Source organism: Thermobia domestica, chromosome 10 (assembly GCF_964235325.1).
Source record: "Thermobia domestica chromosome 10, izTheDome1.hap1.1, whole genome shotgun sequence".
In the NCBI taxonomy this organism is placed as follows: domain Eukaryota; kingdom Metazoa; phylum Arthropoda; class Insecta; order Zygentoma; family Lepismatidae; genus Thermobia; species Thermobia domestica.
This window is the reverse complement of record NC_137463.1, coordinates 140237512-140262847: the sequence shown is the minus strand read 5'-3', so window position 1 is coordinate 140262847 and position 25336 is coordinate 140237512. Positions and strand designations below refer to the sequence as shown.

The window sequence follows — 25336 nt, the reverse complement described above, 5'->3', positions numbered from 1 at the left end:
CTACAGCTAGAAGTTTAACTCGTGGAAACGATATCTCGATGAAGAAGACTGGGTAATGTGTACATGTTGCTTTTTTCTGGTTCCATGTGAAATTCGATCCAAATGGTCGTGATGCATACTTTGTACGCATTCATTGTAACAGTGTTAGTGGTTTGTAAACTGTAACTGTAACTGTCCGTTTGCCCCACCCCATGGGGCATATGGACATCTTGCACCCTTGTATACTAATTGTTCAATATATCCTTGACTAATTGACAAACTGATTTATTTGTTATACTTTTACTTTGTACAAAGCATACTGGTTTGTAAGAAATATCTTGAGTTCTCTTCGGTCATTCGTATTCATACAAGCAACAGAAAACTGCTTAGCATGTCCGTTTGCCCCGTCTTTACCATAATTGTAAGTGTTGACTTCCTGAGCCCTGTCACGGAATCAATATTTGGAGAAAAAAAGCCGTGAAGAGCGCATCTTTGGCGGGGAGTAAAAGCACAAGCTCGAAATTTGAATTGAAAGATTTTAAATATTTGGCCTTCGATTTGACCTTGATGTCACAAATCGGGACCAGTAACAATCCATTTCTTGTTTGATAGGCTAATATCTAGATTTTTTTTAAAAGTATGTCAGGTTTAACTGATAATTTTAGTGGTTTTCATAAGACTGAAGTATTTTTTTTTTTCAACCTGTATGTAATAACGCGAAGTGGAAGATTTCAATATGAGTGGAAAAATTAACATATGCTTGTGATCATGGCTGTCGCTCGGGCCGAATTATTAACTAAATAAACCGTAAAGAGCTACGGGGACAAGAGTGAGTACAACATTCAAACACGTTCAGAAAGGTTTGGTGGGGGGGGGGGGGAGTATGTCAGACAATATATACGTGCATAGTTATTGTCGGTAGATTTATTGAATTAATAAATCTCTTATTTATTACAGATGTCATATATATATATATATATATATATATATATATATATATATATATATATATATATATATAGGGGTAATGCATTATTGTCTCATTTTGGAATTTGCACCTTCAGACTTTATGTCCTGTTGGTCTAATTTTATCCCCCCCAATATAGATTATCTAATTCGCACACTGCAGCAGTTAATCTAATATTTCTTTGTATAAATAGGATTATAATGTCTAGTACATTCCTTATTTCTTAACGTCTGCACACCAACCAGGTACAGATTTATAATATGACATAAAATCAAGTGCGAAAAGTAGGCAGGAGTTCGTTCTAGGTGGATACAATAAGATAGATCTGCTTATATTATGGTTCATGGCAGAGGAAACTGGATGGCCCACAGTAGAGTGTGTCCGTTAGCGCCGTTGCTATGTGTATTGAGGAAGATAAATGCGAAAAACTGGCTTCAAATCACATAGTTGGTTATTAAAGCTAACTTTGCTTTACAATTGCATACACTAATGATCCATAATTTTTAACTCTTTGTTTACAGATGACTTATGTATTCAGCAATTCTATAAATAAATTCCTGAAACATTAATCTTTCCTTGTGAATTAATAGATGTTATAAACAAATATTAAATAAATAAATAAATAAATAAATAAAAAGGAGAGAGAGAGAGAATGTTCATACAGTGAATTAATAAAAAATCGCTTGGATAAATTTCAACTATAGATATGGTGAACTACTTATACGTTTTTCATTTTCTCTCAGGATTTGTCCTAGAGTCAAAATTTCAATATGTATAGCATGAAATCGCATGTCATTGCCTATTGTTTGAGTGATCCCATGAGATTTTTCTTAGTTAGAGTATGTTTCTATTTCGGTAAGAAGTTTCGAAAGATTTCAGGCGACACTAAGTAACATTTATTCCTAGGATTCATTCCTCTCCTGTTGTTACTGTCGCCTAGTTTAACTATTTTATTGTGCCTATAGTTGGCATTTGCAGTCGTATCTTCATGCCTTTCAGTTCCCGTCGAAAATGAATTTGGATACCAACATCGATGGTATCGATGTCTTGAATGAATTTGCAACTGTCGGACATTGTACATATACAATGTAAGATAATATGAATCTCATACTTCAACATATTCGACAAGGTTAGGTGCGGGTATCTCTGGCAATATATAGATAATTTAATTGTTGTTGCTAAATCAATTTCTTGTCTCTTACTGCTGTCAGATAATTATATATATGTCAGTGGTGCCCCCCCCCCTTATGTCCATGACGCACCCCCCAATTGTCTATCCGTAAGTGTTCTTCCATGAAAAAATCTTGTCGATTAATTTTTACACCCCCTCAAACATATTTATATAGATTTTTACCCCCCCCAAATATTTCAATGACGCAGTTTGCGTCATAGCCCCCCTCTGCGGGCACCCATGTATATGTGTGTGTGTTGGGGGCGGAGAGGAGGTTCAATATAACATTTTGAATTATTGCACTCTCAGAGTTCTGTGTTCTGTTCGGCCTCATTTGAATATCATAATTCGCACACTATATAATACGATTTCTAATTATTTAAACTCCTTATAAAGTTAACATTTTAAACATTCCTATTTAAAGAAGGGAAAAGGCACCATAAAATTTTTGTAAGAACAATCCATCTGCTCTAAACTGTTATTAATTTTTCTTACATTCAAGGTTCTAATCTGGTGTATTATTATAATATTCTAACAAATAAAATACAATGCTGTGGTATACATGCAGATATTGAGAGAAAGAGATAGAGAAAAAAAGAAACCTATTGAATTCATAGTGCAGGTGTAAAAATTGAGTTTTAACATCCTTTTCAACAGCGAGGCTATATGAGACGTGGGCCTAATGATTAACGTGGATTCCGAACCACATGAGCTCCCGCCGGGAATCAAACCCAGATCTCTCACGCCAAAAGCGCTTACGCTAACTGCTTAGTCACGAAGGAGCTCTGCAGGTGTGGAAATGTGAAATACAGTTTTCTATAGTAAAATGAAGCTTAATCTACAGTCACGTAGGCTATGGTAAAGTGGAAATTGATGGATTGAGAAGGGGGGGGGGCACAAACAAATTTCTGCACGTATACACATTCTTTATAAACTAAATAATCCTTTCCTGTAAAGTATCAGTAATGATTTACCCTGAAGTTGGAATTAGTACAAACGTCGCTAGTTAAACTCACAGTAGTTAGTCCTCTTGCTGAGTGTGTAATTTGCCGTTTTATGTTTTAATTTACACGGTCAATAGAGATATCCATGATATTGGAAACTGGAAGCTTACAATCACACTTCAATGTTATCGGAAGCAAATGATGTCACTTGAAAACTCCTGTTAGTCTGTATAGATTCATATCTAGCATAAAGGAATTTAATTTTTTTCTTTCAAATAAAATAATATTTCTTTACTCCATGTTTACTGTTAAAGCAAAATAACTGTTAATACAGTTAAAATTAATGACTGTTCTTCAAAATTGCATTTGAAAATTAACTAGAGAGATAATAATTGATTACTTTACAAAGTGTGGACATTTTAAAGTTACTTTAACAGATTAAAATTCATCGAGTAAGTACCAAGCCTGGTATGTGTGGCCTGAATACCAAAAGAATTTACTACAGTTTTTGACTTAGTGAATACGAAAACTCATAGAATCAGCATGTGCGGCGCATGGGTGTAGAAAGAACGTTGTGTTCTCAATTTAATGGAGTTCAATGCAAAAGACCTCTTATTTCAGATTACCATTTAGTGTATTACGACTTGAGTGTATTAAATTATTTTATAGTGTATTAAATTATTCTTATATATAATTTTGTCAGCATCATTATCACTGTAAATTTTATATATTCATGTAATCACAATATTGTCTAATATGTATTTCAGGGAAAGGTAATATTTGCAAGTGGTTCACCATTTCCTCCTGTTCAATTTCAAGGGAAAACTTACGAAGCAGGACAAGGAAATAACGCATACATTTTCCCTGGAGTGGCTCTAGGTGTGATATGCACAGGCATTCGACATATAAGTGATGAAATATTCCTAGTAGCTGCACAGGTTAGTATTTAATGTGACACTAAATATTGAGAATGGGGAATTTTCTTTTTATATTAAGTTTTCTTACAATTTGCTTTAAATTACATTATATTTAAATATTCTTGATTTTTAATCATGACATATTCCATTGAAAAGTTATATACGAATTGTAACTTGTTTCGTTTGAGGTTTTCTTGCATGCGAAATTCCTGTAAAAACATAGTGGTGCACACAAAAAATACTATCCCGCTGTAGCTATCAGCATTTTGTAGCAATGAATCATCTGGAATAGAGGAAAAACATTAAATATAACGGTTTGTTTTAACATATTTTGATGGAATTTTAAAAAACTGTATTCTGTTATATTTACCTTCTTCTAGAACGCAAACCTCATCCAGTAATATTATTCCAGGAATTATGATAAAGATATCGTTTGTAGATATTTTTGATTAGTTAACAGTGATCAAGAATGTAAATTATCACTAAGAATTATTTCTGACAATACTATTTCCTGTTACTCCTTCGTCCTGAAAAAAAAAAAAAAAACTTAATACAAGCCCTGGCCGTAAAACCTGTAGGAATTTCAAAGTGAACTACATTTATCTTCAGATCAGGTAAACATGTGTACGCGATGCAGGGGTGTAGCCAGCAGGTTTCTGTAGGAGGGGCTCGTCGTTTCTGAAGGGGGGCCAGCTACAATCTACAAAAAAAAAAAAAAAAAAAAAATGTGTTGCATCTAATGTTTTTGGTCTGAAAAAAACTGGAAAATTTTGGTTTCCTTCCGGGAAACTAAAAACATTGTTTTTAGCTTCTTCTTCTTCTTCTTCTTCTTCTTCTTCTTATTATTATTATTATTATTATTATTATTATTATTATTATTAATTTTTTTCTTAAATTATATTACAGATAGTTTTTATTATGTTTAACCAAGAACTACTGTCCCGGACCAAACATTATACCTTTGTGCATAACTATTTCAATACACAGAACCTATCTATAAAGGTAACCAAGAAAGTTCTATCGCTTTCTCACCCACCACCTCCGAACCACCTGGTGTCACCTAACAGGTACCTGGAAAATCAAGAATAGATCGACAACCTTCTGCAAACATTCTGGAAGGCCATGGATTCCATCGCGGTAGAGTTTGGTGGGCCGTGAAGCGAAGAAGGTATCAAGTGCATTTTCCATCTCTACTAGGGATTTGAGCTGCATCCTTTAAGGTGATTGTCCAAGGAAGGGAACAGATGATAATTGGACGGTGCAATGTCCAGAGAGTATGGCGGATGCAATAGTGTTTCCTATCCAAGGCGTAAAACGGTGTCCCGGGTCATCCTAGCCACGTGGGGCTTAGCATTGTCCTGTAACATAAGGACCCCTTTTGGATTCAGAGGTGCTGGCTCCAGAGCTTTGAGTTTTTCTTGAACACGGCTCAACTGCTGACAGTATACAGTTGCATTGATGCTATGACCAGCTGGTAGCAGTTCCCGATACACGATGCCGCGAGCAGTTCATCAACACACAGGAGGACTTTCTTCTGGTGCAGTGCTGGTTTCGGCTGTCTTGGAACCGTCCATGGGATGCTAACCAATTATGACGGCGCCGTGGAACTTCGTACAGGACCCACTTCTCATCCTATGCCAACACCCTGTCCACAAATGGCTCCCTCCTCAGACGAGACAGCGAAGAAACACAGGTGTCTGCTTGCGTTGCCTTTTGACCCGGAGTCAAGTTATGTGGGACCCATCGACCCAACTTCTAGTGTTTTCTCAGTTGATGAAGGTGCTGCCGAATGGTTTCGCTACTCACACATTATTGCCCCATGCCGTAAGCGTCGGTGGACCACAAATGGGCAATTAGTGACATCTCGCCAAACATTGGCGGCGCCACAGCGACGATCCCCGGTGGCCCCTATTCCGTTTTGAAAATTATACCACCAGCGGCAGAGACGCGACAAATGAACCACAAAATCACTTCCCCAAAATATGTTATATCGGCTATATGTGTGATTTCTTTACATTAAGGTGAGTCAAAAAACACTAAAAAAAGGTATAAAAAAAATTACCCCGAAGGGGACTCAAACCACCAATCTTATGATTACTAGGCGAGTGTTCTTCCTACTTCGCTACAAAAGCGATGAAGGAAACGTCTCTTGTAAAGGGATAAATTGTTAAAATCTTTTTAATTTGATCAATCAGAGTGCTCCTTTAACCGTGTATATTGAACGATAACTGTTTGGGATTAGATAAAATGTGGTCGCCATGTAATTTTGTAACAAAATGACGCGTCTCTATTTACTTTATTTCATAGTTCTTACATACTCACTTTCTAATGATCGACGACAGTTGTCATTTAAATTCATACAATTATCGCACTTATCTCAAGATTTTTCACCTCATGATGTTGAGGCAGAGGTTATTCTTGACCCTTGGAGCTCACTTTAGGAACAATTCGTCAGGAAAAAATAATATATGATAATAGCCGCATACACATGACTGGCGATAGTTCGTGTTGGTCCCTTCGCGATTCTCCGCGAAGAATCTAAGGAGCGCGGTGGTGACTTCAACACGCCGACTAGAGATATATGTTTCGACTCGACGAAACCATGCCGCCAGTGGGACACTAGCGGCAATTCTTGGACGCGTCGCTATAGCGACGATCGACATTTACCGCAAGTGGGCCACTAGGGGTTGGCGACGTTTACAGCATAAGGGTAAGGCAGTTCCTCATATGTCTGGCAACTGTTCGGCTCAATTGCTGTCTGAAGATCTACATTTTGTACATGTCTTGGTCTTCCCGCACGTGGTGTGTCTTCGAGTGTATCGTCACCGTCCTTAAACTTGTTAACCACCGCTGCCCTGTCCACTCAGTTACGACATCCTCACCAAAGACATGGCATATCATTCCGCCACACTACTGCGGCGTTTGACCCCATTTTAAACTCGTACAGCATACACGCCCTATGACGCTCTGTGGTGGTTCCATGTTTATTCTGTCCTTACGCAAGTTCACGATGTAACTGAACTGCCACAACCAGTTAGTATGTTGGATATATAAACACAAAGAACTGACTTTCGCCTTATCTCCATTCACATTCAACTCACGGTGTGATGGCCAATTATCGCAGACCTCCACAAAAAGCGACGGAACTTTCTTGGTTACTTTTATACATAAGACTGATTTTCTTTGAAATTGCACTTAATTTATTTAAGATTTTCTGACAAAAATGTTTATTTATTATTCCTGACTAAAAGACATAATTATTTTATTAACAGCTATATCTCACTTCCTGTTTTCAACGAAATAGCATTTAAAAAAGCAAATGAAATCCAAACTGAAAAACTGAATAAAAACGTTGTTTTCACCAAATTTTCCATCTGATAAAAAAAGTTTTCTTAAAACACTGATTACAGCATATAAATAATATAATGTACTTACAATTTAGTTTAGTACCATTGTTTTATGGTAGAATTTATAGTACCTTGTCAAAACGTTTGTCTTCAAACTGTCAAACACAAATCGCCGTAAATTATGTAATCTGTCACAAAAAGTATACCATACTATTTTCGGATCGCTATAAGGAAGAAATACCATAATATTTTGTGATCGGTATGGTAAAATACTATTTTTCCATACTATTTTACCGTAAATTATTAATATGTAAACTTTGTTATTTTTAAATGACTGAAGCGAGGTAATCTCACGATGATGTTTTAACATCTGGTCATTAGGGGGCCCAGGAAATCATTTGGGAGCCTGGTCCCGATGCCCCCCCACGCTCGTGGCTACATCCCTGACGCGATGGAAAAAATCTTCGGTAGACATTGTGCTCGAGCAGATGATGTCAAATTTGAAATTCTATATGGCGACCATGCGAAAATCCCACATTTTGCTGAGACTAAAATGTTTCATCATATAATGAAACTAGAAACTTCGGTTTTATGCCAAATTAAAAAGAATGTATACTGTGAGTTGTAAGAACATTTGGTAAGGTTTCAAATATGGAACTATTTATTTTATGTTTATTTCTTACTTTTCAGTTTTCATTGTTCATTTTTATCATTTCATGGAAAATAACTACAAAAATATTGTGGTGTAGCCTGCAACAGTCCTATGTGCAAAAGCATCATCACGCTTGTCCGAAATCCAACTGTCAGAGTTAAAAATTATCTTGTTCGTTTTTCATCAGAAAATTGAGGCTGAAAACTAATGTTTTAGAAATATAGGTAACAGACGTAATTAATATTTACAGTGTGACAAGTCTAGAATTGTACTGGAAAATGTGTACGAAATAATTTACTAAAATATTTACCTCCTTTGAATGGGAGTGCAACATAGCAACGAAAATTTTACAAAGATACGGTAAACTTCGACAGGCTAAAATTAAATCTGAAGATAAATTAGAAGAAGATAGTTTACACTAAGGGTCAACCATGTACACTGTTTTATCCATGACACTAACTGACTGTTCAAAGTGGTGCTCACATGCACTGGCGTCTCTGGCATATAAAATTGGGGGGGGGGGCATAAAAGAAATTATTTAAATGGTACTTCCCAGCCCAAGTTATTTATTATCTTCGATTCCATTTGTTACTTTTCTGCTTATCTTCACGGACTCCCTGAGGTATAGACCCCTATCAAGAACTCTGTTATAATCGTTTCACAGCCTGGAATATAATAATTATTATATTCAAATAAACATAATAATTATTATTTATATATTACTCTGTAGTTAGTGAATAGATTAAATTAGAATAAAATATTGAATGTTTTGTACTTCAAAATATGGGGAGGGACGCGTCCCCCTTGTTCCCCCGCCAGAGACACCCTTGCTCAAATGTATGTCTGGAAGTGACAACAGCATCACAACTAACAGTCAATAAATCCACTTAGCTATCACACCAATGGTTTGTCAGTTTTGGCACACGTTTCCATCTTACACTTAAAAATAGTTCATTCTGGTTACTTGCACTTACGATGTGTGATCAGCACACAAACCAGAGAGAATAACCGCAAATAGCGAAACTTAGTCTCTGAGTACCAAAGCTCGTAACATCGCACGAGTTTCTCATTTACCGTTCTGATACTAACACAGTTGTAAGTTCTTCCATCACAACACAAACCGCTTTCACATTACACACTGCAATTTGTTTTTATAGATTCAGACGGCATAAGGATACTTTCTGCATCCTTACATTGATACTTGTCATCAATTTCTTACCTTGTACTGATGAGCTTGTTGTATACGTTATAATCACTTGCTTAAAGTAGATACCATAGATTAGTAAATACCATACTCATAACTATAGGTTGCTGAGAAAGAGTCGGATTTAATAGTAGCTAGGCGATTATGTTATCAGCTTTCTGGTAGGAAGAAAATGGGGTGCGAAAGTACACGATTCAACTTTTCTGTCTATCGATATTGTGAAGTTCCACGTGTCTTCACACCATACTGAATGTGACCATATGTTTGTACATCACGTGCTTGAAGTAAATAAACACTCAACAGACGACAGCAAAGAAGAAGGCCTCGTCCACCATCGTCAACCAACATTCGATAAGTGACCCAGAGCCAAGCTGTGAGCAAAATTCCAGTATGAAAGAGGAGAGCACACCACACAAGACCTCAATCTCGCCCGGTTGATCAAACCACCATCTCTTTAAGACGCCTGATGTTTGAGAGCTACCCTTCCTATACGCTCTAAGACGCCTGGTCATTGAGTTCTTTTTTACCTCTCATTGCCCCGGTCATTGAGAGGCACTTAATCACCAAATTCTCCAAACGCACGGTCATTGAAAATTCCAACTTGCCTCTCTAAGACGCCCGGTCATTGAGAGACACCCTATACGCCCTAAGACGCATGGTCATTGTGCTACCCTAAACTTCACCAACAAACCTCCAAAGATTAGAGGAAACTTGTACTATTTATAATATATTGTATTCAAGAGAACAACTTTCGTAATAAAAGATGATGGGAAAGTCCAAATTCCCGTGTACCATCTTTTGCGCTGCCCTATAGACAAGAAAAACCTTACAATATACAATACTAACCTGAAGTTGTTGTCTTTCTTTTATTGTTCAAATAAAGACGGAGGGAAAAAAAGTAGAGTACATCACAGTTAATCTTTGTCATTTCCTTTTAGACATTGTTTACGCGAGTAATAATAATAATTATTCTTTGCAACTGCTTTTAAACTCTTGATAGTCTTTGGCGTGGGAGACCCGGGTTCGATACCCAGCGGAGCTCATGTTGTTCGGATTCCACGTTAATCAGCAGGTCTACGTCTCATATAACTTCGCTGCTGAATGGGACGTTAAACTCAAAATCAACCCAACTCAGACTTTTGATAGCCAATGTTGTACCTATATCACTATACCATGTAACGAGTGTAAATGCGAAATGAAAATGATAGAGCGTAATCAGAATTTTCCAATGGTATTAATAGTACCTTTACTTTGACATAGTTAGTGAACTTCTAGTAGCACAGAGCGTTACGCTTCAGATTAAATTGAGGTCAATCTAACCTATCGTACTATATATATTGGGTCGATGCATAAGTTCATGCGATTTTCTTTTGGGTTGCAACAATGGGCATTAATATTTATCGTTATTCCGTTGTTTTACTGTAGTTTGCAGTTAGTGTGTTGTAAAACCCAGGTTTTCTTGATTGTGAACGTATTAATGTATATATTTCAGACAAACTAATATGGAATGTCAAGTTGAGAAAAGGGTTCATTTCCGTCACATTTTACTCTTCGAGTTTAACCGAGGATCCAGTGCAGCAGAAACTATGAGAACAATTTGTTCAGTGTAAAGGAATGAAGCAATTGCTGGAAGAACAGCAAAGAAAAGCGTTTCTTGATCTAGAAACAAAATAAGATTTTCTCCTCTTCCAAAGTATTCCATCTCACCTGTGTCCTTCCCCAGTGAAATTGGCTGAATTCAACACCGATCTCTAATGATAACAATATATTTAATCTATGTAATTTTAACCCAACATGCTATTTGTGGATAGCATGTATTCTTAAATTATATTATTGTTTCGTGCAAATCACTGAAGTTTACTTGTGTAAAATATAAGATTTTTTAAAAATGTACTTAAAGATGAATACTTACTGAATTGCACTAGATTGTTCTATTGTTAATAATTACATCGTTTGAATCTTTACTTTTGTGTAAGAGTAAGTATGTGTTATGTACCTGTGTTCATTACTTTATATTTATTTCTTGTCTGCCATCTGTTGCTCTGTGGGCATCTGCATTTACCATTATCTATCTATCTATCTATCTATCTATCTATCTATCTATATATATATACAGGGTGCAATTCGATGTATTCCTTGCAAGGGGATATTCTATAAGTACTTTAGAACATTTTCACCTATATGAACCAGGGTTCGCAAATCAATAGTTCCTAAGTAATTTGCACATGTGCGATTTCTTTAAAATTTGCCGGCTAACGAAGGGTGCGCGAGAAAGTTTTACCCTGACCCAATTCTACATATTGTAGAGCACTGAAATTTTGCATGTGTAATCCTACATACCTACGTAGGTTATGCGTTAATGTACAGCTCGTAACTCTGCACCGTTGCTATGTTATAGGTCCAAACGTGAAGTAAGGTGTAGTGGTCTAAAATCCATTACTGCACCTCAGAAACCAGCGTGGCAACATCGCAGAAGTACTTGCTCCTAGAAAATGACTGCATGGTTGTAAAGAGATGGAATGAAGATGGTGTGCGCCAAGAGAAAACATGAACTATGACGGATTTCATACCCAGGGTCGTGCATCTGTCTGGCCAACATTCGAGGAGTGAACGGGTGCGTTGTTTTCCAGGAGGTGGACATCTTTTTTCAGCATGCCACACTCTGGGATTTCACAGAATCCCGCAACACACGCAGCAGTGAGGCATAGTATATCCATGCAATTGTGGTACCTTTTGCGTGGAAAGCAAGTAATAATACCCTACGCTGATCCCAAGTAAAAGTGATCATCACTTTGGTCGCTCAGAATTGAATATAGACCTCTTTTTGTGGCACGTTATCATTGGGTTAACTAGATTTTCCCTGGTTTTCTTCACTCCCACCAGGCGAAGGCTGGGATGATACCTTCTATAATGCCAGGGCTATTTCTTTCCCAAATCCTAGACCCAACTAAAAGACCGACGTGATCCCGAAGTTCGAGGTCCAAACCCTTCCTTGTGTCATTCCCCTGTATAAATAAATATATGAATAAATAAAGAAATAGCAATCGGATACATCGACGTACAACCACCAAAGGAAGTCCGTGTTCAACTCTGAGTGACAAAAGTGATGATCACGTTTTTTGGGATCAGCATGTGGTATTACTACTTCGTTTCCAGGCAAAATGTACCACAATTACATGGATATACTATACTATGCCTCACTGCTGCGGGATTCTGTGAAATCCCAGAGAGTGACATGCTGACAAAAGGTGTCCACCTCCTGGAAAACAATGCACCCGTTCACTCCTCGAATGTTGGCCAGACAGATGCACGACCCTGGGTATGAAATCCGTCATAGTTCATGTTTTCTCTTGAGTGCACACCATCTTCATTCCACCACTTCACAACCATGCAGTCATTTTCTAGGAGCAAGTATTTCTGCGATGTTGCCACGCTGGTTTCTGAGGTGCAGTAATGGATTTTAAACCACTACACCTTACTTCACGTTCGGACCTATAACATAGCAACGGTGCAGAGTTACGAGCTGTACATTACCACACGACCTACGTAGGCATGTAGGATTACAAACGCAAAATTCCAGCGCTCTACGACATGTAGAACTTGTCCAGAGTAAAACCTTCTTGCGCACCTCTCATTAGCCGGCAAATTTCAAAGAAATCGCACATGTGCAAATTACCCAGAAACTATTGATTTGCGCCCCCCGGTTCATATAGGGTGAAAATATTCTAAAGTATTTGTTCAATATCCCCTTGCAAGGAATGCATCGAATTACCAGTCACCCTGTATATATATATATATATATATATATACCTATATATATAGGATGTTCATTTATTATGTAGCCAAAATCCACTAGTGAAATCCTCACACCTAAGCAATAAAAAAAGTTCATATGAACATATGGCGAAAAACGCGTTGTTTCAAAGTTACTAGATGCCGAAATCGAGAAAATTGTAACTTTGAGGCTAGAGGAACTAGTACGCTGTCTATCTAAATAACCATGTTTCAGAGTTGGACGCAACGGATTTTATAGAGGGAGCTGCGTTATAGTTTCCGCTCTTCCTCCCTCCCTTTAAATTCATATGCGCCGGTACAACCCAACTCTGAAACATAGATATTTAGATAGACAACGTACTAGTTTCTCTAATATGTCTTTAACCACCATGGATATCTCTGACAGTTTTTGAGCTAGGCAGTCACAAAGTTACAATTTTCTCGATATCGCCATCTCGTAACTTTGAAACAACGCCTTTTGGCCATATATTCATATGGACTTTTTTTTTATTGCTTAGATGTGAGGATTTCACCAGTGGATTTTGGCTACATAATAAATGAATACCCTGTATATCGTTTTGTATTTCTTCTTTGTTGGATAATAATGGATATATGCACATATTCGTATTAGTTGTGTTTTTAGAGACGTACAGAAATTTCGGCTATCCGAATATTCAAGTTTCACCATGAGTCGGATAGGGATCTGAACTGTAACACAAAGCATCATTATTGGCTTTAATCCACTTTGCTGCTGATTACTAAAGCTCGGAATTAATGGCAAATTGCCATAAGTGCCATTATTTCAGTTTTCATGATATTTTCAGGAAAAGTGCAATTTCACAATTTAGAAGCAATTTGTTGCCATTGTCGCAAGATTTTCTCTTCAACTACTCTTTATTTACTCATGAATGACAGCATACCACAGATCTGAGTCGCTCTTATCTGGCCAAGCGATCTCAGTGTCTGATAATAACTGGTCTATTCCCGTTGGAATGTGACAAGTGGAGGGGCGGGGATGCTAGTGCATATTCAGTTCTTGGAATTTTGAAGCAGTGTTCGGTTCTTGGAATGACAAACGAAAATGCTTACTTTCAAGAAGCAGCCAGGTGGGCAGTTATTGTGAATCTTAGGCGTGCGTGGTACAAAACTGGTATTTATGTGCGTTTCAGTATTTCAAGATGCCGAAAGTTGGTCTTTTGAAACTGTGGTTTCCGCTGAAAAGTGTTATTTTGTAACACACCATATAAGCACTGCAAAACAATTCTGCAAGGACACGCAAATCAGCTGGTGAAAAGGTTCAAAATCTTCTTGGAACAGTCACGAATCCCGCTTCGCGTACTAACAGTTTTGCAAATGATCTGTGTGAAGCTCTAATTAACGCGGACATTCCTTTATGGAGGTTAGAAAATGTTTCCATTAAAAACTTTCTCGAGAAAAATACAAAACGAAAAGTTCGAAGTGAATCATCTTTGAGACAGACTTACGTTGATAGCGCGTACAGCAGAACTATTGACGATATCCGTAAAAGTGTTGCTGACAAAAATATATGGATTTCAATTGATGAAACTTGTGATATTCTAGGACGTTCCAATGCCAACGTTGTAATTGGAACTTCGGGAGGGGAAGAAGGCACACAAACATTGTTTTTGATTACATCAGAAGTTCTGGAAAAAGTAAATGACTCGGCAGTTGCACAGGTTTCTACAAAATCGCTGAGTATTCTGTCGTCAGAATGTGTAAAATACGATAAAGTCATTCTTTTTGTCACAGACGGAGCTGCATACATGAAAAGTACAACAAAAACCTTTAAGGTTCTATTCCCACGTATGCTGCATGTCACCTGTCTGGCACACGCGCTACATAGAATTGCAGAGGAAGTTGGTTCTCCTTTTCCTGACGTTGGTCTTCTTGTGTCAAGTATGAAAAAGGTATTTCTGAAAGCTCCCTCGCGAACAGGTGCGTTTCACGAATTAGCACCTGAACTTCCGCTTCCACCACAGCCTGTCTTAACGAGATGGAATACATGGATTACAACTGTTCTTTATTATGCTAACAACTTCGAACCCATCAAAAGAATCATTGATACTTTGATGAGGATGATGCGTCTTCAGTTAAGGTTGCTCAAAGTTTGCTTAAGAAGAATTGCTTGAAAAAGGACTTAGTCTTCATTGCAACACATTTTGCAAAGTTACCAGATGCTATAGCCAAGCTTGAAAAAAGAGAACAGACTGGCTAGTTCTCTGAAAATCTTCAATGATAGAAATTCAACGATCTGAGTGTTGTACCTGGTGACAAGGGCAAGTACATTCGGCGTAAGTGTGGTCGTGTTGTAAGTGCTAATTCAGATTTGGGAAAATTGAAGGACATCGCTAGTGTTATGGAAGGTGATGCTGATACAACTGTTGACAGTGACATAGATCCTTCCCAAATTACATGTTTCAAGTATGCTCCAGTGACATGTAGATGTAGAAAGATAATTTTCACATCTAAAGCGAATTCTCTCTGACAGGAGACAAAGTCTTTCCTTTGAAAATCTTAAAAAGATGTTAATAATTTCAGAGAAGAAAAATATGAAAATCCTTTCGTAAGTGAAAATAAACTGCTAGTGTAGTGTAAAATGACTTCACCTTAGTATTTCTTGTGCTTTGAATGTTTGTGCTAATGAAACCGCGTGTGAATAAAATGTGATAGTGTTGTTAGGTTATTGTTTCATTGTTACTACTAAAGAATGGCGAATGAATTGTTAGATGTCGTCCCTTCACGGGTTGCGCAAGTTTCAGAATTTTAAGTGGTAAGTACAAAGTGCAGAATGAAACATTTTATTCGATTAGTAAACGAATTATAGCCTATTATAGCTTTTACATACTTTAGTATCTATTTTTTCCCCAAAGTTCCTGATTGCTTGTTTATTTTATTTTGCCATTTTACCTGCCATTTTTGGGTGTCTATTTTGCAATTTTGCCAGCCATTTTCGGGCTTTTATTTCACCATTAATTCCGGGCTGTACTGATTACATTGCTATTATCTTGTCGATATCATTATCTCCTTTTTTCCCACAGGCTTTAGCAGAACTAGTTACTGCAGATGACATATGTCTTGGTCGGGTGTATCCTCCGCTGAGTGATATACGAAAATGTTCTATTAAAATTGCTTCTAAGATAGCTGAGTATGCCTATACTAAAGGTTAGTATTGATAATATTTTTATACTGTTGGTAAACTTTGAAGTTTACTATCATAAGCTTACTATCATATTTTGCATGCGAAGATGAGTTATATGAGAGCATGCGAAGTTATATGAGTTATATGAGCATGCGAAGATGAGCATTAAGTCCACAAAGATAACTTTTTTATAAAAGACTGCTGAGTTATCATATTAAATAAAAAAAGAAATATAAATGTTACTTGCGAGTATAATTACACTCAAGTATTCCTTCGACATTACCGATAATTTCAATCTCTTCCATAGGTCTAACTCCTATATAAAAACTTACCTTTGTTTCTGAAGTGAGTGGATGTGAGTAGTTTCCTTGGATGGATAAAAGTTGCTAGAAATTGAAATTTTCAACGTTTTTTAATGTTATTTCATCTTGGTGTTTTCGGTTCTATATACGAGCATTGGTTCTTTGATGGCTAGCTAGAACTAGATATATACCCGCATTGTATACTTCGATGGGTGGGGTGGGCGAATCCTACATCCTTCATGCTCTAAGATGGATGCTTACTGTCTTACACCTATCAGGCTCTATGGATAAGCACCTTATTCTCTTTGATGGGTACCCAGAACCTGATACGTATCTCTTGTGTTCCTTTAGATTGGTGTAAGTGTAGGGTAACTGCACTCTGTCTTTCAAGATGAGCACCAGTAGCGTTATTTCTGGTTTTGCCAGGAGGTTAACAGTGTTTATTATACAAAACTTTCACGTTTATTACTAGTATATTAGTGTACATTTTATTAAAGATCATTTGTTTCTCGAACTCAGAAAGGTACATATGCACCCCCAGCCTTCTAAAGTGACGTCCATGATGAGCACGTTACTCTTCTGTGAGCATTTATAACAAATCCGAATGTATGAGTACACGGACACAAACGGCTCTGATTGATTGTTTGAAATCACATGACCCAGGTCACAGTACACACGTACAGACAAATCTCTCTGATTAACTATTGAATCACTTGTGTAATCTGAAGGGAGGATTGATGTGTTAAATAGTATAGAATGAGAAGTGGTGCTTCTATGTCGATTGACTGGCGAATCATACAAGCAAATGGCTGATTGGTTGTTCGAAATCTTATAACACAGACTATGTGAATATATTCATACAGACTAATCTCTTTGATTGGCTGGTGTAAATCACATATCCTAATGAGGTTGTATGTGTTGAAAAATAGTAAATGCAGTAATTCTTCTGTTGTTCCAGCGTATGTCGTTCTAATTATTTCACAAAATAATCATCAGTGAGAGAAACGATTGAAGAAGTGTCTAAAACTTTGTAGAATCTGCGTTTTTAGAAAACTCGCAATAGGTCTTACTGAATGTTAATTACCACATCTATTGTTTACCTTATGCACAGTTTGCTTATACTATTCATGATATCTATTACTAATTGAGAGTTATTTTTTAGTAGCACTAATAGCATTTCGATACTTTGGTCAGTTTACCACATTATGAGCGGCAGAACGATAATGGTAAGGTATCAATGTTTGATAGTTCTTAAGTACCTACCGCACGCCGACATGCCGGAACGATAAGCTCATCCAAACTATCAGGTTCTTTGTATCAAAATCAGATTCTCAGTTATTCATATCTTCTACCACATAGTGAAGAAAATAGTTTGTGTCATTACTATACAAATAACTTAATAGATCTATCAGTCAGGTGATTGTAATAATAAAGAATGTTTTCATTTCTATGTGGGAAACATTCAGACTAATCCCTTTCTGAGTGTTATTCTGTATCGCTAATACAATGTTCGCGATTACGTATGGAGAGACGAATATAGTCTATAGTTTTAACAATTGTATGTCACATAAGTCACCATAAACACAACGCTGTTCCGGCAAGAGCTGCTATGAAAATAGTGTTATTTGAATGTAAGTATGTTTGTATTACATTATGAATGTCTATAAGCCAATCCCCAAACAATTCATTATGTCCTCTGCATAATGAAAGTTTCACTATCATCTGCTCGAATGATAAAAGCACACCAGACTAAATAAGTTTATTCAGCGGCTCCTAATTTTTCAAATTCCTTTGGGAGTACAAACAGTACATTATTACTAGTTTATCTACTTTATGTGTGCGGACCAGTAAAGCCTGAGTGCTTGAGTGCTGTATTATATATATATATATATATATACCGGATTGAAAGAGCGCTGCCGCTCCTAAGCGTAGTAGAGAGTTCTCTGCTAGGTGGGTCTAGTAGAGACCTTCCCAGATCAGTTGGCCAAGCGGTGTCTGCGTAGGAGGTTAACGTTTGATCGTATTATTGTTTTTCTCAACTGTTCTCGTTTGCCGCCTGCGAAATCGTTATGGCAGATTCAAAGGAACAAGAAGTGTGTATGTTTCCTACTTGGAAAATCGGAAACGAAAACTTCCGAAATGCTTCAACAGGCTTTCAAGAACGATACTATGAACGCAGGGGCGGATCCAGGGGGGGGGGCGATCGGGGCGATCGCCCCCCCAGAAGAGGAAACTTTCTTATTTTATATATATAAATAAAACCCATCCTAAAGTTTGGAGCCCTTAAAAGTAGCAGTATGACAACCCATCGCCCCCCCAGAAATCAGTCCTGGATCCGCCCCTGTATGAACGCATACAATTTTTGAGTGATTTGAGCGCTTTAAGTGTGGTGAGATGTGTGTTGAAGATCATGCTCGTTCTGGGTGCTCTTCATCATTTCGAAACGACGAAAACATCGAACAAATCTGCCCCAAAATCAGCGAGGATCGTCGTTTCATGATCGATGATATTTCAAAACAGGCAAGAGTGAGTTGGAGCTCGTGCCAGCGTGAGGTTTTGCAAATGAGACATGTTGCCGCCAAGTTTGTTTCTCGCCTGCTCACACAGGATCAAATCATTCGTCTGAATTTGAGCCAGGACTTGAAAAATCAGATTGAAAGAGATCCAAACTTTTTGACCAACATGATGACATTTTCCGAGAATTAAACAAAATCTAAAGGGAAAATGTTTTGATGGTGTAGAGGCTGTAAAAATAACTTCGCAGAGCGAATTCCAAAGGTGCTTCAAACAGGGAGAAATGAATCGCATTTAATGGAGAGTACTTTGAAGGAGACTGAAAGAATTTTGTAAAAAATGTAATAAATTAGTTTTTTTAGAACGAAAGTCCGGTTTCTTTTGGGTCCTCCATCGTATATATATACTGAGAGAGAGAGCGAGAGCGAGTAAAGAAGCTATAAGGAAAACCTCTAAAAGTAGAAGCTGTTTTCAAGAATTGCTACATTCATGAAGATAAAAAGAATAAGATAAAGAGAATAAGTATCGTACAACAGCAAGAATTGAAGTATTTCTCTCAGAATTCTTTGCTTGGATCAAGTAGGGATCTTTGATAGTACATGTTAAGGATTAAGGAACCCGTACTAGATCAAGTAGGGATTCAATAGTAAATCTAAAAGCACGTATTATTTCAGATTACTCAAATTATTCAGGAACTCAAATTATTAATTCCTCATGGCTTTTTTAAAATTTGATGGTAGATGGGGTATTCAAATGTACAGTAGAAACATTGCTAGAAACAGAAGTCAATTGCACCGTAAGAGCCGGACAAGGTAGTACTCAAATATATGCAACACACTCATATCATGGATTCTTTTATGAAGTAGATATGGCTTTTTTAAGGTACTTTCCTGAGTTTTTCGGAAGGTCAACAATGTTTCTACAGACATGTTAATTTGAGACAATACCGCTATGGAGAGAATGTCCTATGGGGTCTCACGCGTTTTTGTTCTGATTTAGTTGGCGGCAGTAACTGTCGATTTTAATGGAAACACAGGTACTGTCGACAAAACTATGCCCTAGGTCAACATTCTTTAACGAGGTTGCGAATGTTGTTCTTCCTTTTGCACATACGAAAAGGAAAAATAAGGAGTTTCTGTTGCTGACCATGTAAATGATTTCTCTTGTCGGTTTGCACCTATTGCCTTATGTAACAGCTAAGTTGATATGGTAAATCTTAATCTCAATTTACGACTAGAACAGGATTTAAAATGAATCTTTTTGCGCAGTTTGAAATCAACATGGACCACACTATTGTCTTTAGAACTGTGAAATCCATCGTACCCAAAGTTGAATGATAATGAATCTGGTCTGGTAAAGAATTATGTTCAGTTGGCAAAAAGTATAACTCATCAGGTTGCTGTTTCTTTCTCTATTTTGTTCAAAATAACTTCAGCATCGACGTAGCATTAAGATCAGATACAATAACGTTTTTAATCTTTCTCAAAAATCCATGTTTTCTATATTGAAAAGGGCAAGACATTCTGATTGTGACAAGATCATTTACAATGGTAGTAATTGCAAACGCATTCACAATAACGACTATACCTGATACTTCTATCCCAATTATTAATGGATCAGCAGCGTCTCTCAGCTGAGTAACACTTAAATATATATTCTTATATCTGCTATTTCTATACGCCAACAAAAATGCGTACGGTATTCTGACTTCGAAGTTAAGTTTTTTTTTTTAGCCGGGATAAAGAAAAAACAATATAATCTTCTTTTATATCTATGAACATGAATATTTTTGAAATAAGTAAATCAAAACTGACGGAGTACCCATAACCTCGGTTAGACCAAATAAGACAAGTGATGAGTTATGTAACGTAATTAAATTGAGGTTCAAATAAATAACAGAATAAGTACCCAGGGAGAAGGATACGGAAAGAATTGGTTTCCATGATAATTTATAAATATAATGACGTAACACTTACGGAATAATTTTTAATACAGCGAAGAAACCAATTGAGAATTCAAAAATGTGCTACTAACAAAAAAAAAAAAAAAGTTTCCAATAATGTAACAAATGTATTTACAAAATTCAGAAGTAAGCATATATTCAAGCAAATATAACAAGATAAAATTAAGGAAATATTTAATTGATTTTAACAATAGCTCTCAAATGTAAGGGATAATACCGACTACTTAACATTGATTATAATTACATCTGTATTCTCTTTCTTGCAGAGAATTGACATGTGTCCCTTTTTGTTCGGCCACTAAAGCGGACCTATTTCAAAATCCATGTTCCACGGTATAGTAGATTCAATAATCCAAAGCAAAGCTACCGAGAAAATCACTAGTAATCAAAATTTGCAGTTCTATTTTCCAGAGGGGCCGCGGTGGCTCAGTGGTAGAGCGTTCACCTCTGGTGCTTGGGGTTCGATCCCAGTCCCCGCCAAGTGAACTTTGCGGTGGACAAACACCGTGTGCGTGGGTTTTCCCGGGGTTCTCCCGTTTCCTCCTACTTTCTTCATTCCACCATTTCATTCATTACTCATCATCACCGTCTCCTTTAGCCTAAGCGGCATAAGCGTGAGACGTAAAACTCAAAGATTTCATTTCATTTCTATTTTCCAGAATTATTGAAAGTTTCAGAATACTTAAGTATTCTGCTAGATCGTTTTGAACATGTGGTCAAATGGAACTGTATGATACACCTCACTCTTTTAAAATATACGAGCATTTCCAAAATTATATCTTACCTACAAACGCTGCTTCAGTAGTAATTATTGTATAGTATATAAAACTTTTTAAATTTCAGTATTGATACGACAAATTGTAATACAAATCGTCGAGAAAAATTTGATATTTATTTATCATTGAGAGTGAAACGTGAGAGCAAAAAACTCTCTTCTTCTCAGAACCCCACCTCTGGTTTCCAGTAAATCCCCAAGAAAATGCTGTATGATCCATTGTACATTTTGTTTCTCAAATCTATATAGACGTTTACAGTCATGCACATCAGAGTTTCTCGAACTTTGTACACTTTTCTTCTTGGCTCCACTGCTATAGATTCAGCCATTTCGATCCACTTTTACACACTGTGACACAAGTAAAACAGGCACTGAGGTGGTTCAAAAAATTTGTAACTAATCTCAGCTAGTTGAGATTATACTCAATTTTATGCATACTGAAAGTGAGAAATCACAGTTTGATTCATAAGTTCCGAGCATTTACCAAAGTACCTGAGATTAAACTCAAATGACGTCACGTTGTCTCGCTTTTTATGCATACAACTTTGGGATTAATCTCAAAATCGTGAGCAAAGACTAAGATCGTATTACCCAAATGTCATAAACAGCAATCGAAAAACAACGAAGAAATATTTAAAGAAGCCAACACTTCAGAGAAATATGTAATTATTATTATTATTATTATTAAAACTAAACATTCTGACTCATCAAGCGCAAATATATATACATGATTTTGATTATAGTCGTTTTTCAATTGGTCTCTTTTGGTAAATAATTTCCACTGTCATTTTTATTCATGAAGTTTGCATGTTATATCTGAATTTCTTATGTCTGCATGGATATAAGAAATGTTAGAAATATTTAATTAAATGTTTTGTTTGTGGGTAATGATCCAAATTGTTTTCACTGTCTGTGACGTAGAGGTCTCAGTTCTACGTTGAACTACAGAATTCCCTCCCGGTCTAGAAATATACTCTTTTCAACATAGTTGGTAATTTTCATGTTTTCAGCCAAATTAAGATTTTTTTTCCTTCTAATTTCTTTATTTTAAAATAATATTGAACACAAACATTGAAAACATTTATGTGTCATTTATTTTTACTCACACTTATATATTTGTTGGAAACATTCCAAGCACGACTGTACTTTACCGACTTCAACATCAAAAGGTTCCAGTGAAGAGAAAGAAGCAATGTTACATCTTCTGGCTATCGTGGAGTCACATTTAAACTATGTCGAGTGTTGTTTTAAGGGGCGCAATCAATTAAATTATTATTTTAGATACGAATAAATCAAATGATAGTAGAGCTAGCCACAGCTCTTAAGAATTCAATAACATATTAACTTATGGAACAAATGAATCACTTACCACTTCAACTTGCACCCTTAGTTATTATTCTGTACTATATAAGTCTCTTTGCTCCAAATCTTCATACAGAACTGATTCTTCTAAATCAACAGATATAAACGAAATTCTCCTATTCACTACAGTTGAATTGCACAATTTCAGAAACATATTGTCAAGATAGTTTATTCCCTCAACACTTACGAGACAAGAGATGAAATTGTCTCATCTCGTTCCGGGGCTTGTAATTGGAAACCAGGATCTGACAAATCCCGCTTAGGAGTTTTAATTGGGGTTTGGGTACAAAACCTCGCGGCCAGAACCTCGCGGCGACAACCTCGCGGACCAAAACCTCGCCTGGCCAAAACCTCGCCTCCCAAAACCTCGCGGCCCAAAATCTCGCCAGGCCGAAACCTCGCCTGGCCAAAACCTCGCGGCCCAAAACCTCGCGGGCCAAAATCTCGCCAGGCCAAAACCCCGCCAGGCCAAAACCTCGCCGCCCAAAACCTCGTGGGCCAAAATCTCGCGGGGCCAAAACCTCGCGGGCCAAAATCTCGCCGGGCCAAAACCTCGCGCCCCAAAATATCGCCATACCCAAAATCTCGCCTGACCAAAATGTAAATGTTCCAACAGATGATAAAGGATGACGGTATAAAAGACGCTGTTTCAGAAAGTATCACGGGTATTTGACCAAGTCCCGCGATACCATATGAAAATTCTATTTCTGTATTAGAGGATTTCAATGTGAAGGTAGGGCGACAGGGTGTTTTTAAACTGGTTATAGGGAAAGAAAGTCTGCATAAGGAAAGTAATGACAACTAACGAGGTTAGTTTCGTGAGCTTTGGAACATCCAAAAACTTAAAATTTTAACAAACATCTAATAATATTTATGAAAGTATGAAATAATATATGAGTTTTTACGACGTTCCTTGATTATGTCCTATAGGTTAAAGGAGACGTAGATGACCAGAATGAAGGTAATGATCGAATAAAGAAAGTGGGAGGAAACGGGAATAACCCGAGAAAGCCCACGCACACGGTGTTTTGTATATTATTATTATTATTATTATTATTATTATTATTATTATTATTATTATTATTATTTGTAATGTGGAATTGCATATTAGGAAACACATTGGGTAAATTTTAAAGAAAAGTTTCATTCGCGGCGAGGTTTTGTCCCGGCGAGATTTTGGGCGGCGAGGTTTTGGCCCGGCGAGATTTTGTCCCGCGATGTTTTGGGCGGCGAGGTTTTGGCCACGCGAGGTTTTGGACGGCGAGGTTTTGGCCACGCGAGGTTTTGGCCCGGCGAGATTTTGTCCCGCGAGGTTTTGGGAGGCGAGGTTTTGGCCACGCGAGGTTTTGGCCCGGCGAGATTTTGTCCCGCGAGGTTTTGGCCGGCGAGATTTTGGGCGGCGATGTTTCGGCCGCGAGATTTTGTCCGTATACCTTAATTGGTACTGGAATCATTCACCTGGGAAAGCTTAAATAAAACATGAGTCTTAGAAAGAATGTTAAGAAACAGACTAGAATGGGGTGAAAGGTAGTAGGGGTGAGACAAGAGATTGATATGGGGTATAGGAAAGCACAATACCTCAACGCAGTGCGGTGATCCCCGATTCTTTATTGATGTTTCTCGCTAGTGTCGGGTTGGCGACATTCTGAGCTATGGCAAAACGGATAGCTTACCGACTCTTGACTCTTTGCTAGGTCGGTCCATCTCTCTTTCTCTCTGTCTCTAGAGTGGCTTAGCTAGGGACGACATTAGGATTCTATACTTGTCCAGACAGGAAGAGTTGCCTATTTTTTCTCTACTTTTGCATTCGACCGACTCTTCTTCGGCCACAATGAACTTAGACTCGAGCCTCTTGGACATGCCAGATGCAGCCTCTCATACTCTGAATGGTTAATTTTACCAAACACATGCCCCCCAGACTACAACCGATATCCTCCTCTGGAATATGTAAGCTTCCTCATGGCTACATGGCTAGCGTAAGCACTTTTTGCGCGGTAATTTTGGTTTGATTTCCGGCAGGACCTCATGTTCAGATCCCACGTTAAGCAGTAGGTTCACATCGTATATAGTCTTGTTGCTGAATGGGACGCTAAACTCAAATCAAATCAAAATCCGAAACAGGTGTCCGTTTGGTGTATTGGATCAAGAAAACTGACGTCACTTCGATTAGTTTACTTGCAAGTTGCTCTTAAGGACTAGGAAAGAGAAATCCACTTGTATGCTGTAGAGTGCGCAAGCAAAAGAATTTGTCTATTCCTTTATTACCTAGTTGACAACAATTGTCAAGAATAATTTTACAGATTTT

At 37.4% G+C, this 25336-nt stretch overlaps 1 protein-coding gene across 2 annotated transcripts in view; it reads left to right on the top strand.

Annotated features, from left to right (window-relative positions):
• The window catches only part of Men-b (NADP-dependent malic enzyme b, mitochondrial), a 1138140-nt gene that overhangs the window by 984697 nt on the left and 128107 nt on the right, over positions 1-25336 (top strand). For both annotated transcript variants that reach the window (XM_081728616.1, XM_081728617.1), the window contains 2 exons: positions 3829-3999; positions 16015-16138. In XM_081728616.1, the coding sequence (XP_081584742.1) occupies positions 3829-3999; positions 16015-16138 (295 nt within the window). The remainder of the gene's footprint in view (positions 1-3828; positions 4000-16014; positions 16139-25336) is intronic.